The sequence below is a fragment of the Sinohyriopsis cumingii genome, chromosome 18 (genome assembly GCF_028554795.1).
Source record: "Sinohyriopsis cumingii isolate HCF-2022 chromosome 18, ASM2855479v2, whole genome shotgun sequence".
NCBI classification, from domain to species: domain Eukaryota; kingdom Metazoa; phylum Mollusca; class Bivalvia; order Unionida; family Unionidae; genus Sinohyriopsis; species Sinohyriopsis cumingii.
In genome coordinates, this window is record NC_142978.1 from 72,550,170 (window position 1) to 72,565,866 (window position 15,697).

The following is a 15,697-nucleotide window of genomic DNA, read 5'->3' on the forward strand; positions in this document are numbered from 1 at the left end:
TGGTTGTGGTCTTGGGGTATAGGTAAATCAGTCATTGACATCACTACAATTAGTTCGTTGGTAGTGCGTACTGGACAAGCTAGAACAGGACATGGGGTATATGGGTGAAATTCACATTGATAAAAACCGTGAAAATATCACATTGGATTTGCTGGTAAATCAGCTTGGGTAAAAATGCAAAATTTAAATTCTATGCAACATTTGTAATCACTGTTCTTGACAGAGATGACAGAGATATAAGTACCACACCAATTCCTGAACAGTTTAATATTCGGATGGTCTATGTATCTTCACATGCTTTTGTTCAAACATTCATTTATTCCATGCCATATGTTTTTGAGAACTTTGCCAGTGTAATATATGCAGAGAATAGCAGTATTTGCAGTCGCGTACCCATATTCATGTGAACTAGGTAATCATGGATTTTTGGGTCAAATGTTTTAAAAACTTTACCAGAGAGGGTCTTAATATTGATTTCATGTTTAGTGCTTTTATTTTACTGTTGATCTTTTGTTTCTGTTGTAGCAGTTCCTTTTCACAATCTTGCATCCTTGCTGGCCAGGGTTCTGATATGTTAGCCCTATCTACACCATTGTGGATCAAATGGATATTTCTGTTCTTCGGGTCTGTGAATTTAATTGGATGCAGCAGCCAGCCACTGTATCCAATCAAACTTAAGTTGTTCAGATTTGAACACTGTTCTTACATGATTGAGACAAGGGCAGCGCACAACTAGAATGGACTCATAAATTAACAATGTTCCACTGCCAGTCCTTATTTGTACAAATAATTTCTTTCCCTCAAAACACCTGTAATGGCTTTTCTCTGGAATGTAGTCATACTTTTGATCTTAAACTTACAAAGTATCCTTTCTTAGTCAGTAGGCAGTTGACAACATAAGAAACTCCATTTTCGGCTGCTATGCAAAGCAGCGCTGTTACGTGCATTTGGTTAGTTGGCATTACATTCTAAGGGAGGCAACTATGGAATCCAATAGATGTCGCTTGGACAAAGTACTGAAATATCTGATTGATCTGCCATAGTGTAGATAGGCCTAACATATCGGCACCTTGGCTTGTGAAGATGACACTCTTGATGCATTTTGGGTTCACCACACATGAACGCAGTCACGCTTATCATGGGTACACTTACTTTAGCTTGATCTCAAATTAGTTTCAACACAAATGTGTTGAGGCATGTCTCTGCATGCCTGGGCAACATTTAGACAATTCCACATATTTTTCCTTCCATTTAGAAAGTTCACATTCCTTTAATTGCAGTTCCTAAGTTTTCATTTTGATTTCCAAACCACCGGTTCAGCTTTTTTAATGCCATTTGGCAGTCCTGGCAGACAAGGAGGGTGACCATTTAGCAGATGTAATCAGTGGTATCTATTTTTAATTTTTTCAGTAAATTGAAAGTTCTTTAAAGTCAGAATAGGTGAACTATTCATCTAGAAGCACACATAAAGTGCATCCATTCTCTAAAGATATGAAATATCTTTTGCAGACATACTTGCAGAGTTCATCAGGGTTCATTTTAAGAAAATTATGTGTGGTCAAAGTGATGAGACAACTTTTCTTTTCTGTAATAGTGAAAGTGAACATTTAGGTCCATGAATTCTTATATGTCACTTTTGTCAATAGAAACCATGGAAAGACCTTTGCTTTTCTTTCAGCTTTACAGAGCATATCATTATTTGTGGGAAAAATTCCAAATTTATAGTTGCTAATTTCAAGCATGCATGTAATTGCGAACGTCAGTTCTAGTAATGAAAAAAAGGTTTACCACCATTACAGCATCATTTTTCAGTTACATAGGTTATCTCACATAACTGCATTAAAAAGTATTTACTTGTAAGAATGTTGGTATAAGTGGTTTTGTAAAATACCCAAAACAGTGTCTGAGAAAACTCCACCTGGGATTTGCCTCTCATATGAAGACTCAATGTCATTACACAACCAATAATTTAAGCATAAGGTTATCGCTATTGAAATTGAAGGAATTCCTAAGTTTTAATTTTTTTTTCATTCAAATGTTGCTGGAATAACATTGCAAATTCAAAGTGCAGGCATTTTATGGCTAGTTGAAGCTTAATTAAATATTATTTTGAACACCTATCTTTTATGAGAATCTGTTCTTCACGCATATAGCTAGATACTTATCTGTCAAAAATTTACCAGTTTGGGAGTATCTCTATGATTATATCTAAGTCTCAGGGATTTGAAGATATTCTGCTCGCATCAGAAAGAGATGAGGATGTTCTGCTTAAATGAAACTTCTTTGCATTTGATTCCTGTCTCATATTTTAGTTTTAACTGAGACCTTTTAACTGACACAGTCTTGGTGGTCACATTTATATTTTACATTCATTATTTCCATATTATTCATGTTGAAAGTCCATGCCAGAGGCTGTTTCAGGTATAACAGTTTCCTTTGGTGCCTTTCATTTTATCCAAAGTCAAGATGATAGTGCTTTTACTTGAATTGATGCTGGAACACCCACACACCCTTTTTGTACAATAAATGCTTTTTTGTTCTGACATGTACATCAGTCCATGTGTCATGTTTTTGTTAAAATGGTTTAAACATAGTATTTTCATGCATATTATTCTCCTTGCAAAGTTCGGAGAGGTATATATTGGAATCGGTTTGTTCTTCCCTTTATGTGTATATCATATGTTTGTTTACTTAATAACTCCAGAACCCTTTGAGATATCTTGATCAAAATTTGGTAAGCGTTTGTGTCATGGCTAGACTTTGTGTCCTGTATATAAAAAAAAAATTCTGCATGGTTAGCATTTTTAAGAGTTGTCTCCATTTTCGTTACCATTTGTGCACATCTGTCCATCACACTCTTTTTGAGGTAATATTTCCTGAGCCATATGAGATATCTTCATGAAACTTGGTCTGTATTCGTATCTTCTCAATACGTTGTGCCCCATATAAGATTCATCTTTGTCAGATTAGTACATCCATCTGTCTCTCACATATCTCAGTTAATATCTTCGGCTTGCATTTGTATCTCATAAAGAGGTGTCCCAAGTATGATTTGTCTGTCAGATTAGTACTTAAGAGTTATCTCCCCAGGTCTGAAAATTGTATTTGCACTGAACTGTTTGAGATATCTTAATGAAACATTGTATGCTGTTGTGTCGTGACTTGACAGTGTACCTTGTAAAAGAATGAATTTGCTCTAAAAAGCAGTTTGAGAGTTATCCTCATGTTTTAAACAACAGAAAAAATTGTGGTTAAATATTCTTCTTAAACAGTGCTGAATTTCTACATTGGAAACTGATCCTTTTGCACAAACCTGTTCTGAGAGAACACCTGTCTTGAGAGACAACTTTTTGTTGATAGAAAGGTGGTCCCTTATGGAAGTTGTTTCTGTACCATGCATTTATCAATCGTCAGATTATTACTTTGTGGAAGACTAATTACTAGTAAAGGTAACATATTTTACTTCATAAATGTTGAAGAGAGAGGTTGTATGTTGGTATCTGGCACTCATTTTCTGTAGTAACTTATTTTCATGGTTGCCTGCTATGTAAAACAAAGTTATACAAAGAGATTCCTGCAGAAGCAATTGAAGTTATTGCACTTTCATTTCCTTTCTTGAAAATGTTTAAGTCACCTTTTTTAAGCAATTTAGGGTAGTCTGTGATCAGCAGCAACATTTCATTGAAGTCAGATTTTACTCCATACAGAAAAGTGCTAAATATATTTTAGTAGTTGGAATGGTAAAATTAGCAGTGTGGGAGTGTAATTCATTTTTGTAGGCAAATTTTAAAAACACAGCTTTGATTCTGGGAAGGATGAATCTACTGAAGCAAGCAAAGCCCAGAAAAACTAAGTTTCAGAACTTCTGTTGGACAATTTGTAGCTCAGTAGTAAAGGGAAGCATTTTATGTTTTTAATATACTGTAAAGACCATGAGGACAATAAGTTATTCTGGAATAATGTATGGATGCCATCAATATAACAACAGAACCCTGCATCAGGGCAAAAGAAGAAAAAGCATTTTCATTACTTGATAAAATTAAGCAAGATCTTGGTTGATGTTTGCAGAACAATACCATCCAGTCTCTGTTGTTTGCAAATATGAACAGTAATGACACTTGCATCACCTTTGAAGCCTCCTATGAACTGTTAAGAGCATCAAAATTGGAGACTAAAAGTTAATACTGTGTTACACTGTACAGTGGATTTTAAGACATTAAATATATGTATTTTTTATTGAATCATTACGTGGTTGTTATGTGTGTGCATTTCGCTAGGCACTCAGCATTAAGAGTTAAGTGTTAGGATTTGTCATCATGGTGTCAGGATAATATGACTGGGTGGAACATCATGCGGAATGATGTCCTAGTGCTAGTCATCACTATAAACTGCCACACTGCAGACGTCGTAGTGATCAGACTTTTTTAAAAAACTACCTTAAAAATCCAAATCACACACACAGTGTAGTCTTGTCAGCTGTTGTTTTGTCTTGAAGTGTATTTGTTGCTTTCAAGAAATTTGAATTTAGTCCTTTTCTGTAGACTTGATTACTGTTAAGTAGGTAACTTATTCTCAAGTGTTCAATGCCAATATTTGGTTCATGTGCACTAATCATCCCCTTTCCCCATTGTGACCACAAAACACATTTTTTAATTCTAAAAAAAAGAACTTCAGTCTGAAAGGTTGGGAGGTACAGAATGCCTCACTATACTAACCTCCCACTAGTTTTCTTCCACTTCACTCAGTTTAGACATGGGGAGAGTCACTTCTAAAATGTGAGTCCTGCATGGACCATGGCTTTTATGTCAAGGGCTTTGAAAGTAAAACAAAAGCAAAGAGTGAAATCAATATTTTGTACCTCTCTTGAAGTCGTGAAACTTCTATAGCAAATTAGTGGTATGACCATATAGTGCACTTTGTCAGGGAATTATTTTTCCTTAAGAATGTATAGAAAAAGCAAATTTTTAGTAAATTATGTTTCTCCGAGAATACTTACCCGATCACATTAACGTTAGGAATATAAGCCTGCTACCTCTCGAATCCAGCCCTACTAAAAGACGAAAATTCGTCTTTTCGGTCTATCTTATATAGACCAAAGTACAATAACTCTTGCCCCTTACCTCCCCTTGCCACCGCCAGGTGTCACTAGTTTTTAAGCTGAGCGATATATATTATACGAGGATGCTCGCATAGCGGGGTGGTTGGGAGGGTTTTTGTAATGTGATCGGGTAAGTATTCTCGGAGAAACATAATTTACTAAAAATTTGCTTTCTCCTTCAAATACGTTCCCCGATCACATTAACGTTAGGAGAATAAGTAATAGGAGGAGGGAATGCTGAGCATCCTACCTCCACCCTGAGTACCTTCTAGGGAATGATGGCTGAATTCCCCATTTGAACGATAACCCGTTCTCCTAATTTCATCAGCAACACAGCCTAGGGTCACGTGATATGTGACCCCTATATACGGTTAAGAAGATAGTTATTGAAATCTTCTTACCTACAAAATTTCACTGGCGAATCCAGCAAAGCTAATAGGCTGTGCTGATTGTTTTAAATGGGTCTGATGGTCATCTGGGTTGCCGACACCGGACCAACCAGATTCAAGGTTTGCCTCTGCGAAGCCAGATCTCTGAGATAAAAACTGGAGAAGGTTGACTCTGCTTGCCAGCCAACAGCTTCTATTATATCTAGGATCGAAACGTTGCGTTCAAATGCCAGGCTTGCTGCGATTGCTCTAATCTCATGAGCCGTAATCTTCATGAGGCGACTCTGATCTTTTGAAACCTCAGAGTACTCTGAGCGTATAACCCACTTCAGCCATGAAGCAAGGGCTTGAGGGGTGATATCCCGTTTACCAGCTTTGACCGGAAGAAAGAGGCACTTACGTGTGTCCCGACATGCCTCTGTGCGTTTTAAATAATGCTTGAGTGCACAAACAGGATCTTGCATGATTGCTGCTCTTGACTTATCTATGGAAGAGAGTGAGCGAATGACGATTCTTTGATTGCCAATGGATGGTAACCTATTTTTGGCTACAAAGCCTGGTTGCGTCAGAAGGACCACTGAACCATCTGATCTGAACTGAAGAAAGTTCGGGTCACTGGAAAGGGCATGTAACTCACTCACCCTGCATGCTGAAGCTAAGGCTATCAAGAAACATGTTTTGTATGATAGTAGCTTTAACGAAGTGTGGGCTAAAGGTTCAAATTTGTCTGAATTGAGCCATGTTAAAACCCTGGACAGATTCCATTTTGGAAACAGGGTGAGGGATTTTGGTCGATTGAAATCAAAATTGGCTAAAAGATCTGATAGATCTTTGTTATGCCCAATATCACCTCTAACATGATGGCGGAATGTGTCTGATATCATGGAGCGGTAGCCTTTGATAGTAATTGGGGCCAACTGTTTCTCCTCGAAAAGCCAGAGAAAAAAATCGGCCAGTTGAGGGATTGAGACACTCAAAGGGACGATGTTATTGATATGGCACCAGTCCCTGAAAACATGCCACTTTTCCTCGTAAGCCTTCAGAATGGAGGGCCTTCTTGCTCTTGAGATTCTCTCCACAATCAAAGGTTTAAATTGTTTGTCTCGCAGGGCTGCCCGGACAAGAGCCAAGCGTGAAGAAGAAGACGGTCTGGGCAGGGATGGAACACCTGTGACCGCGGTTGTTTGAGAAGATGTGGGCTGGTTGGAATCTTCCTGGGTAGATCTATTGCTAGATCGAGTAGATCGGTGACCCAGGACTTGTTCCATCTAAGAGGGGCAATCAGAATCATCCGACAGTTCTGACCCCTTAACCTCTGGATTATTTTCGGTACCAAAACTGTGAGAGGGTAGGCGAATGCCCACAACCCCTCCCAGTTGATTGACAGAGCATCCACGGCCCAAGCCTCTGGGTCTGGAACCGGAGAGACGAAGGTGGGCAACTTGCGATTCCACCTTGTTGCAAAAAGATCGATCATCGGACGCCCCCAAAGTGTGCAAATCCGAAGAAAGACTGATTGATGGAGTGACCATTCCGTGTGAATGACTTGACCTTTCCTTGATAGAGTGTCAGCCAAGACATTGAGTCTGCGGGAATGTGTCTGATTTGTACGTTGATGTGGAGGCTGTCGCACCAACGTAGAAACTGCCAGATCAGAAAGCACAGGTCTGGTGATTTGGTGCCCCCTTGTTTGAGGAGGTAAGTCACCACCAGAGAGTTGTCTGACATAATGAGGACAGTTTTTCCTGAGAGTTGATCTTTCCAGAAATGAAAGGCATTGATGACAGCCTTCATTTCTAAAAGGTTGATGTGGAGAGGCCTCTCCCCTGACTCCCACGTGCCACTGACTGTAGTGAAGTCCGGCAACAGGTGGGCACCCCAACTGTAGGTACGGCGTCGGTACATACCGTTATCTCCGCTTGGGGCATCTCCAGAGGAATCCCCGTGGACAGCCAACCGGGGTTGTGCCACTGACGCAGGAACGATCGTATCTCGGGCGTGATCATTATTGTTTGATTGAGGGGACTTGAAAAGGGGTGCCATTGTGCCAGTAACATCATTTGTAAGGGACGCATAAAAAGACGGCCAAGCGGGATCAAGTCTGCCGCCGCATTGAATAATCCGAGGAGTTGCAAGAATTCTCTCGCTGAAATCCACGTCCTGTTGGAAACGGACTCAATGAGTTCGACGATCCGTATTACGCGAGCGTGAGGAAGCCGTACCAGATTCCGATCAGTGAGAAACTCCATACCCAGATGGACAAAAACGCTGAGATGGACGGAGATCGGACTTTTTCCAGTTCACAAGAAATCCTAGATGATCTAAAAGCGCTAAAAGATCGTTTCTGCCTTTGAGCAGAACAGAACTTACCATATGTTTCTGGAGGATGTCGTCCAAGTACACTGCCATCCCGGTAGATGAAGTCGAGCGGAACAGGCTGACAACGCAATCCATAACCTTGGTAAAAGACCAAGGGCTACTGTTGAGGCCAAAGGGTAGGACCCAGAACTAATAAACCGCGTCGCAGTAAGCGAATCGGAGAAATTTCCGTGACGCGGGGTGGATAGGAACGTGAAAATATGCATCGGTCATATCTAGACTGACGGCATACTCGTCCCGCCGGATGGAAAGACGGATTGATCTCGCCGTTTCCATCTTGAATTTCGGTGGTAAAATGTATTGGTTGAGGCGACTCAGGTCGATAATCGGCCTCAACTTGCCGTTTGCCTTCTGGATAATAAACAGCCTGGAATAAAACCCCGGTGACTGCGGGTTTTTCACAATCTCCACCGCCCGTTTTTCTATGAGCGACCGTATCTCCTGCTGTAGAAAGGTATCCTTCTCCCAATCGGACAGTACGTCCGTGAAGAGGGGAAAGGAGGACAGGGGAGGGGGTTGGATAAATGAAATCTGAAGTCCCTCCGAAATGACCTGGATCACCCAATTGTTCTGAGGAAAGAAGGTGGTCCAGTGGTCCTGAAATTGCAAGAGGCGGCCGCCCACAGGTAGGCTTTTCGCGGGTGGTGGAAAGTGTATGTCAATTTTTAGAGTTAGGAGGCTTGAAGATGGAGAAACTTTGTTTCTTACCGCCTCTGTATGGTTGCCTCCTAGTTTGATTAGACTGTTGTCTCCTGGCATTGGGTTGGGATCTATACCGCACATTTGATTGTAAGGATCCCTTGTCCCTGGTCTGCCAATCATCCCTCCGCTGTGGCAGGGGCTGATTTTTCCTAAACGAATGCGAGGGTTGGACAGCGAGTTGGAGGGGCAGTTCCTGAGCTGCCTGCTTCCGAACTTCTTCAATTTTTCCTCCAAAGAGTAAAGGCGACCCAAACAGAGTCGTTCGTAAAGCCAGAGTATGATGGGGCTTGAGCGACGTGGACCGTAGACAAGCGTCCCTTCGTATCAGATCTAAGTTGGCAGAAGCAGTCAACGCATTAGCCATGGAATGGTGAGCTGCCCTGTTAATAACTCTAGCAATCCGGGCTGTTGCTTCCCAAGCGTGGTCATTGTCGGATTTTTCTGCGAGTCGGAAAATGGCTAATGAAGCCAAGTCTAACATTGAAGATGTAGCGACTACGTTCCGGACTAGCTTTGACGTGGCATAGAACACATTTTTGTCTACTTTGTAAAACAGTGGAGCAGACATGTGAACTGCTGCCATATTTTTGTCCAGGGCCGGAAGATCCATACTGAAGGAGTCTGAATGAGTTTTGTACCAGCGACATGAGAACATCGCTGATACTTTGCTTTCTGAAAAGAACACCATAGCATTCCTCGGATCACCTATTCATTCTTATAGATGATCATTGATCTCCTTAATTTTTGCTGACTGGGGAAGGAGCCGGGAGGACGGCGTCTCTTCCTCCCCGTCAAAATCTACAGACGCCTTAACTTTGTAGTCTTGAGTGGCGGTAGGAGGTGGAGGGCATTCTGAAGTTGCCAACACCCTATAAATTTCTTCCACTGCCGCCTTGAATCCAAACTCAGTCCGTTCCATGGTTGGATCTGTGTACGGCTGATTTGCAGGAGTTTCGTCACCCTCACTATGTGCCGAGTCGTGTTCTGTAATAGCTTGCATTTCTGGATAGAGCATACCAGGTGGCATAGATGACGCGATTCCGTCATCCTTAACACTGTCACTAACTCTCCCTTGTGGATAAGCCGTGAACATATGGATGGTCGGCTCTGCCGGCTGGTTTATCTGGCTTGTTGGCGACGGTCCTGCTATCACCGGTCCCAGCTGCTCCAATGGCCTGGCTGGACGGACAGATTTCTCACTAAAATCTCCGCCATAGTAATTATATGTTGCCGGCGGTACAGCTTGACGGACGGATTTATCACTAAAATCCCCGTAAGTCATGTTTGGTCGGACCGTTTTAGCAATAGGGTCCCCATGCTGGGACAGTTGGATGGCCGGTGACGTAGAGGTTGTATAAAGATATGGATCCGGTAAAAACCCCATGCGTCCTGACTTACAGGCCCAAAGGCCATGCTCGGACATGCGGGGGGACTTAAACCCACTGGGCAGCCTAAAATTGGGGGAACATTCCCCCAAAGAGTCAGAAAAAGCTGTGGAAGCGAGCGAGGGAAATAAGGGTACTATCTGGCCTGATGTCAATAGCTGAGTCGTCGTTCGAAGTTGGACTGTTGTACCCTGTCAACATTGCTTTCCTCCATTGCCGCTGATGTTACTGTGGCTGAAGGTTGCAAACGCCGAACTTTAGGTGGAGGGGGGACCCCAACATCCCCCACGAGGCTCGCAATGGAGGCTGTCTTCGGATGTATACTGAGGACATCAATGCTATGCTTCTTTGACTTATTCCATCTATCCCTCCCTTTTGCTGCCTTCTGGACTACATCCGCCCACGTTTGCTTTGTCCAAGTGTTAACACACGCTGCATGGTATAGATGATGTTCACTTGGTACATACAATACAAGAGTCATGATTGTCTTCTTTTGCTTTGAACTTTTTGCATTTCATGCATTTGGTTGACATTTCTACTGAAACGACACAAGAAAAGAAAACAAAGCGCAAATTAGTAATTCAGCATGTTATTAATTCGCTAATACCACAACCGTTACTAACGGAGTAAGAGAAATTAGTCAGTGTCACGTTAACTCTTAATTGACAACACGAGTTCTGCGATAGCATGTGAAACATGGTCTTCAGTAAACAAAATCCGTAAGGGTGACAAAGTCACTCAATTTTGAAAAAATTGTTAAAATAATGTATACAACCTGTCGAAGAATGATTGTCCAACACAATAAATATAAAATTTAACTTCGGATGGTCCAATTTAACGCTAAGATGGCTTGGATTGTTTGGAGGTGTAATGTACGTGTTATCCATACAAGCGAAGCTTAAAAACTAGTGACCTGGCGGTGGCAAGGGGAGGTAAGGGGCAAGAGTTATTGCCCTTTGGTCTATATAAGATAGACCGAAAAGACGAATTTTCGTCTTTTTGTAGGGCTGGATTCGAGAAGTAGCAGGCTTATATTCCTAATGTTAATGTGATCGGGGAAGGTATTTGAAGGAGAAACACTCAGACAAAATTTTAGCATATTCCTTATATAGGTGGCTCACTTTTTTAGATAAATTCTCATTTTAGACATAGCAGTTGTCTCCCTTTTGTAAGACCACCTCTTCTGCAGTGAAATGCTGGTTTTATCAAAGGGATGGTCCCTTTAGATGGGGATGACAGCAGCAAGGTAACTCTTTCCTAGGCCAGATCTGATAAACTAGATTTTAATTGATCAAACATTATGCCTTGTAGGGTAATTGATTTCTTTTAGGAACTTGCTATTTTCTCATTTTAAGTGACGTCATTTTGGTTCATGTATTAAGATGATTTTTTTTTTCAGTTTGGGATCAAAGATACTTTGAACTTTGACAGTTTTTCCAAGTGGCTTGCACAGCATTGCCCACACATGTTCTGTGGGGTTCATAACTGGGTCCACCAAATCCTTACAGGGTCCAAGATGCCTTCTGAGTTGGTGAGTTTTTTTATGTCATGTATCAGGTGTTTTTTATCCAAACCACATTAGAAGAATATCATTCCAATTTTGACCTTTAAGTTCATGGAGGACTTACGAGGGAAAATGACTAAATTGTACAAGTTTTGTTCTTGTAATTAGTCATTATGAATACTTGGCTACTTGCACAAAATTTCACTTGCCCAACAACAGTTATTTTTATCTCATGTGATCGTAAAAGTAATTGAGCTTATGGTATGGCCATGCATCTGTCATCAGTTCTGAAACACTGTACAGTGTTCATCCATCTGTCATCTGCTGCTTGTGTCCAGTTGATCCAGTTTCATTCAAACTTGGAATATGGATTTATATCAAAACCTCAGATGACTTTTATAATGATTGAGTATCATTCGTATTTTTCAGGTGATCTTGCATCGGATTGGATAACTTAGCTACCAGTATGTAGGCTATATTTCTGACTTGATTTATTTCAGATTTGGAATATATGCTTATATTATCAAGACCTTAAATGATTTTAGTAACGAGTGTGATCAACAGGTGATCTTGCATCAAATATCCTGAGATTGTAACGACATTAAAGGCTGTATTTTTGATCCAATTTTGATAAAATTTGGAACTTGTTCTTGTATCATCAAGACCTTGAACAAGTTCAATAATATTTCTGATCCCATACGGGCTTGTATCGTCAAACTCTTAAGTGGGTTTGATGATGAAGGTGATCCAAACTGTTTGGTTTATTATCTGGATCAGGATGACTTCAGTTAAGAATAATGATTAATTATGCTTTTATCTTTAGAAAGATTTTTTTATCAGAATATATTATTTTATCAGAATATATTAAAATAGGTAAATTCAACATGATAGAAATTTTGGACGTTGATTATATAGAATGTGTAACCATGACCTTAAAAATCTATTACACCAGACTAAGTCTTAATCATCAAGATGTTTTTCATACCTTATAGAATGTGTCAGGTGTTTTAATGACCAAGACTAAATTACATTGCATTCAATTTGGTGACTATATTTGAGTGAGTATTCTCAAGAATTTCAAACATGCATGGAACATCCAGAAATTGTCCAGATATCATAGTTCATTTGATCAGATGTGTCTTTATACAACGTGGACAGTGCTTATGACGGAAGTAATAGGCTGACACCTTTTTGGTAAATGCTGGAAATGAAATTGATTTATATAATATGACAACATTAAACAAAATTGTTTGTATTTTTTATTCAGTTTGATTGTGTAAAATTGTTTGCATAACACTTGCTACTGAGCTTGAGCTTTGCGTAAAAATAACAACATTAGCGACCGTGACTAAGGGACCTAACTCATGAGTTAGTAATAATTCATTTTATTGAGATTTAAACCATATGTATAGTTGCTTGTTTATTACATACAGTATTTACAATTATACTTTTCACATCTTAGATTGAAATCACGTCAGGTTGGTGCCTCTGAAGTGAAATGTTAAAAAATGACTTTATATGGGTGCTTGCAAATTTTAACTGGACTTTTTAACAAGAGTCTTTCACCATTTCTGGTTTTAATTACGATTCTTCAATCAGATCATTTCAATTTCATAATTTTGCTTGATAATTCTTTTGAAACTGGTATGTACAATATTTCAGGAAACTGCCCCATTTCCCTTGTTAGAGAGATTTGTAGAGGGAAAACACTGTATGAGCATGGGAATGTTATGGGCGTTGTCAGCTACAATTCCATACCAGTATACCCACTCGGCCAAGGAAGACAGTGCTCAACAGGACACATCTCCAGGCTTTAAAAATCCTCTTCTCACCTCATACCACCTTCTTATGAAACTTGTAAGTTTTCTGCCCAGTTTGTTTTAAGTAGATTTTAAACTTTTAGATATGAGATTTTAATTTTTAAGTAGATTTGCTGTATTTATATATGACAACTGATATTTTTCATGCAAAGTTTTCTGAGATTTGCACAGGTTTTCAAAGGTGACTTCAAAATGTCTTAGGAGTTAAGCTTTTAGACAGACCTGCCGACCCATAAAATGTTAATGTAAAGTTTAGTGAAACAACAGTTGAATTACTAACCTTTGGAATAAAAAGCGAAAAAAACACTGTGATCATTACTGTCAAATCCAGATGTTGGCCTGTCCAGGTTTGGTCCTGTTCCAGGTTCAACTCTGTGGAGTTGGTCAGGGAACCAGACTTTACAGTGGGTACCTCAGACACTTTAATCTACCCATATTGTTCACACAAAATGCCCCTCTATGAAAATATCTTTCAATAAATGAATTTACATTGACGGATGAAGGCAAAACATTTTAGATACAGTACCTCTCCACTGAGCGATCACCTATTTTATATGGCAAGAATTCCATGGTATTGATGAGTGTTTTCAAAAGTACCCCCACAAGGACAGTCACCACTCAAATATGGCCAGCATATTAGTGCAGAAACTGTCAAATTCACTTTACATGGGCAGTCACTTAATGGTTGTTTGCAGATAGGAATTTCTCTCATATTTGTTGATTTTGAAACTCGACACATTGACAGGTCAAACATACTGATAAAGTAATTTTAATCCGTGCAGAAAATTAAGTAATCTGATTATTCCTTAGATGTTAGGGTTTGTCTCTTGGATTATTGCTGGCTGTTATTAATACCAATTATTATGAAAATGATAAAATTAACTTTTGTCAATAAGGACAGCATGACATTTGAATGCCAGATAATCAGATTGTATGTTAGCTATTGTAGCTTCTCTCTCATAGGTTAAATATACTTCAAAGGGTACTAGACTTTAAAAAAGAAACATGATCATATGACAAGATCACTCTTTTGTGAACACTAAGCATCTTAAATGTAGTAACTTAGATTGCCAGTGAAGGAATAAGTTGTTGAAAAAAGTGCAAAATGTCATGAGACAGTCATGTTTAGAAAGAGACATGAAAACAAATTGACTAAATAAAAAAGACAGCGAGTCGTTTGATCACTGTTGAGAAATTTTATGTTACAAAGATTCAGATAAGCATAATTCAACTACTGCTTCAGTGGTCTAGTGGTTAGAGCGTCTTGCCTCGGATGCAGGAGGTCAAGGGTTTGATCCCTGGTCGAGTCATACCAAATACTTAACAAAAAAATGGTACTAACAGATGCCTTGCTTGTCGCTCAGCATTAAGAGGTTAGTATTAGGACTGGTCGGCCTGGTGTCAGGATAATGTGGCTGGGTGAGACATCATGCCACATCTCTGTGGCATGATGCCCCAGTGCTAGGCATCACTATAAACTGCCACACTGCAGATATCATAGTGATATGACTGAAAAATAGTTAAAGCTACGCTCAAAATCCAAATCACACACACACACACATACATTCGACTGCATCAAGTGGATAAATAGAATTGATGAAAGTGATAGTTACAACCAGATGTTTGTGCCCAAATTTTAGTGACAAATTGGTTTTGTACCACAATTGATGATTATTCATAATTATTTTAAATTACATTGATATAAGTTTTATAACATTAAGTCCATAACTTGATAACATTCTGGTGATTTGTAAATGAAAATATTAAATATGAAATATTGGTTATGCTTTTCATGCATGCAGTTATTACAGATATCTGTGTGATCTCCCTTTAGCATGGCCACCCATACAAGAGAATGACCATTGTATTTAGGTAAAAAGGAAGATGACAATTGCATCTATTGAACATTAGGTCATTTCAATGGGACTATGGCCCACACAGGGAGAGATGACTGCAGGGTTCCTGCATGGGTCTGAATTCTGGAAAAAGTCTTAAATTTGAAAATTGCTTTTCCAGGCCTTGAAAAGGTCTGGAAAATGTAAAAATGACTAAAAAGTCTGGAAAAGGTCTTAAATTTTTGTTTTCTGGAAACTGGAAAAGTGACTGCTTTTTTCAGAGCTCTTTGGGCATTACTGTAGAATGCAACATCTCAAGGTGAGTATAGCTGATAAATTCGCAGGAGAAGGCCATGCAATTTTGACTGGTGTTTGCTGACTCATTGAGGATTATTCTACCTTTTCCTTTTCATGGATTGTTTAATTTAATTTTTGTGTTGTGCTAATGAGTATTCATTTTAATTTTATTGGATTGTGTTTGATTTGACATTCTTGGACCAGTCTTTTGCTAGCAAGATCACTAACTCTTTCTGGCACGTGGGTCTGTAAAAATGTAAATAATGGCAACAATACGACATAAATTGA

At 39.5% G+C, this 15,697-nt stretch overlaps 1 protein-coding gene across 2 annotated transcripts in view; it reads left to right on the forward strand.

Annotated features, from left to right (window-relative positions):
- LOC149776963 (uncharacterized) overlaps positions 1 to 15,697 on the forward strand; it is a 68,434-nt gene that overhangs the window by 19,319 nt on the left and 33,418 nt on the right. For both annotated transcript variants that reach the window (XR_016416143.1, XM_089941678.1), the window contains exons 5-6: positions 11,353 to 11,484; positions 13,120 to 13,314. Coding sequence is in view for 1 of the 2 variants with exons in the window: in XM_089941678.1 (XP_089797804.1) it covers positions 11,353 to 11,484; positions 13,120 to 13,314 (327 nt within the window). In the remaining variant the exon portion in view is untranslated. The remainder of the gene's footprint in view (positions 1 to 11,352; positions 11,485 to 13,119; positions 13,315 to 15,697) is intronic.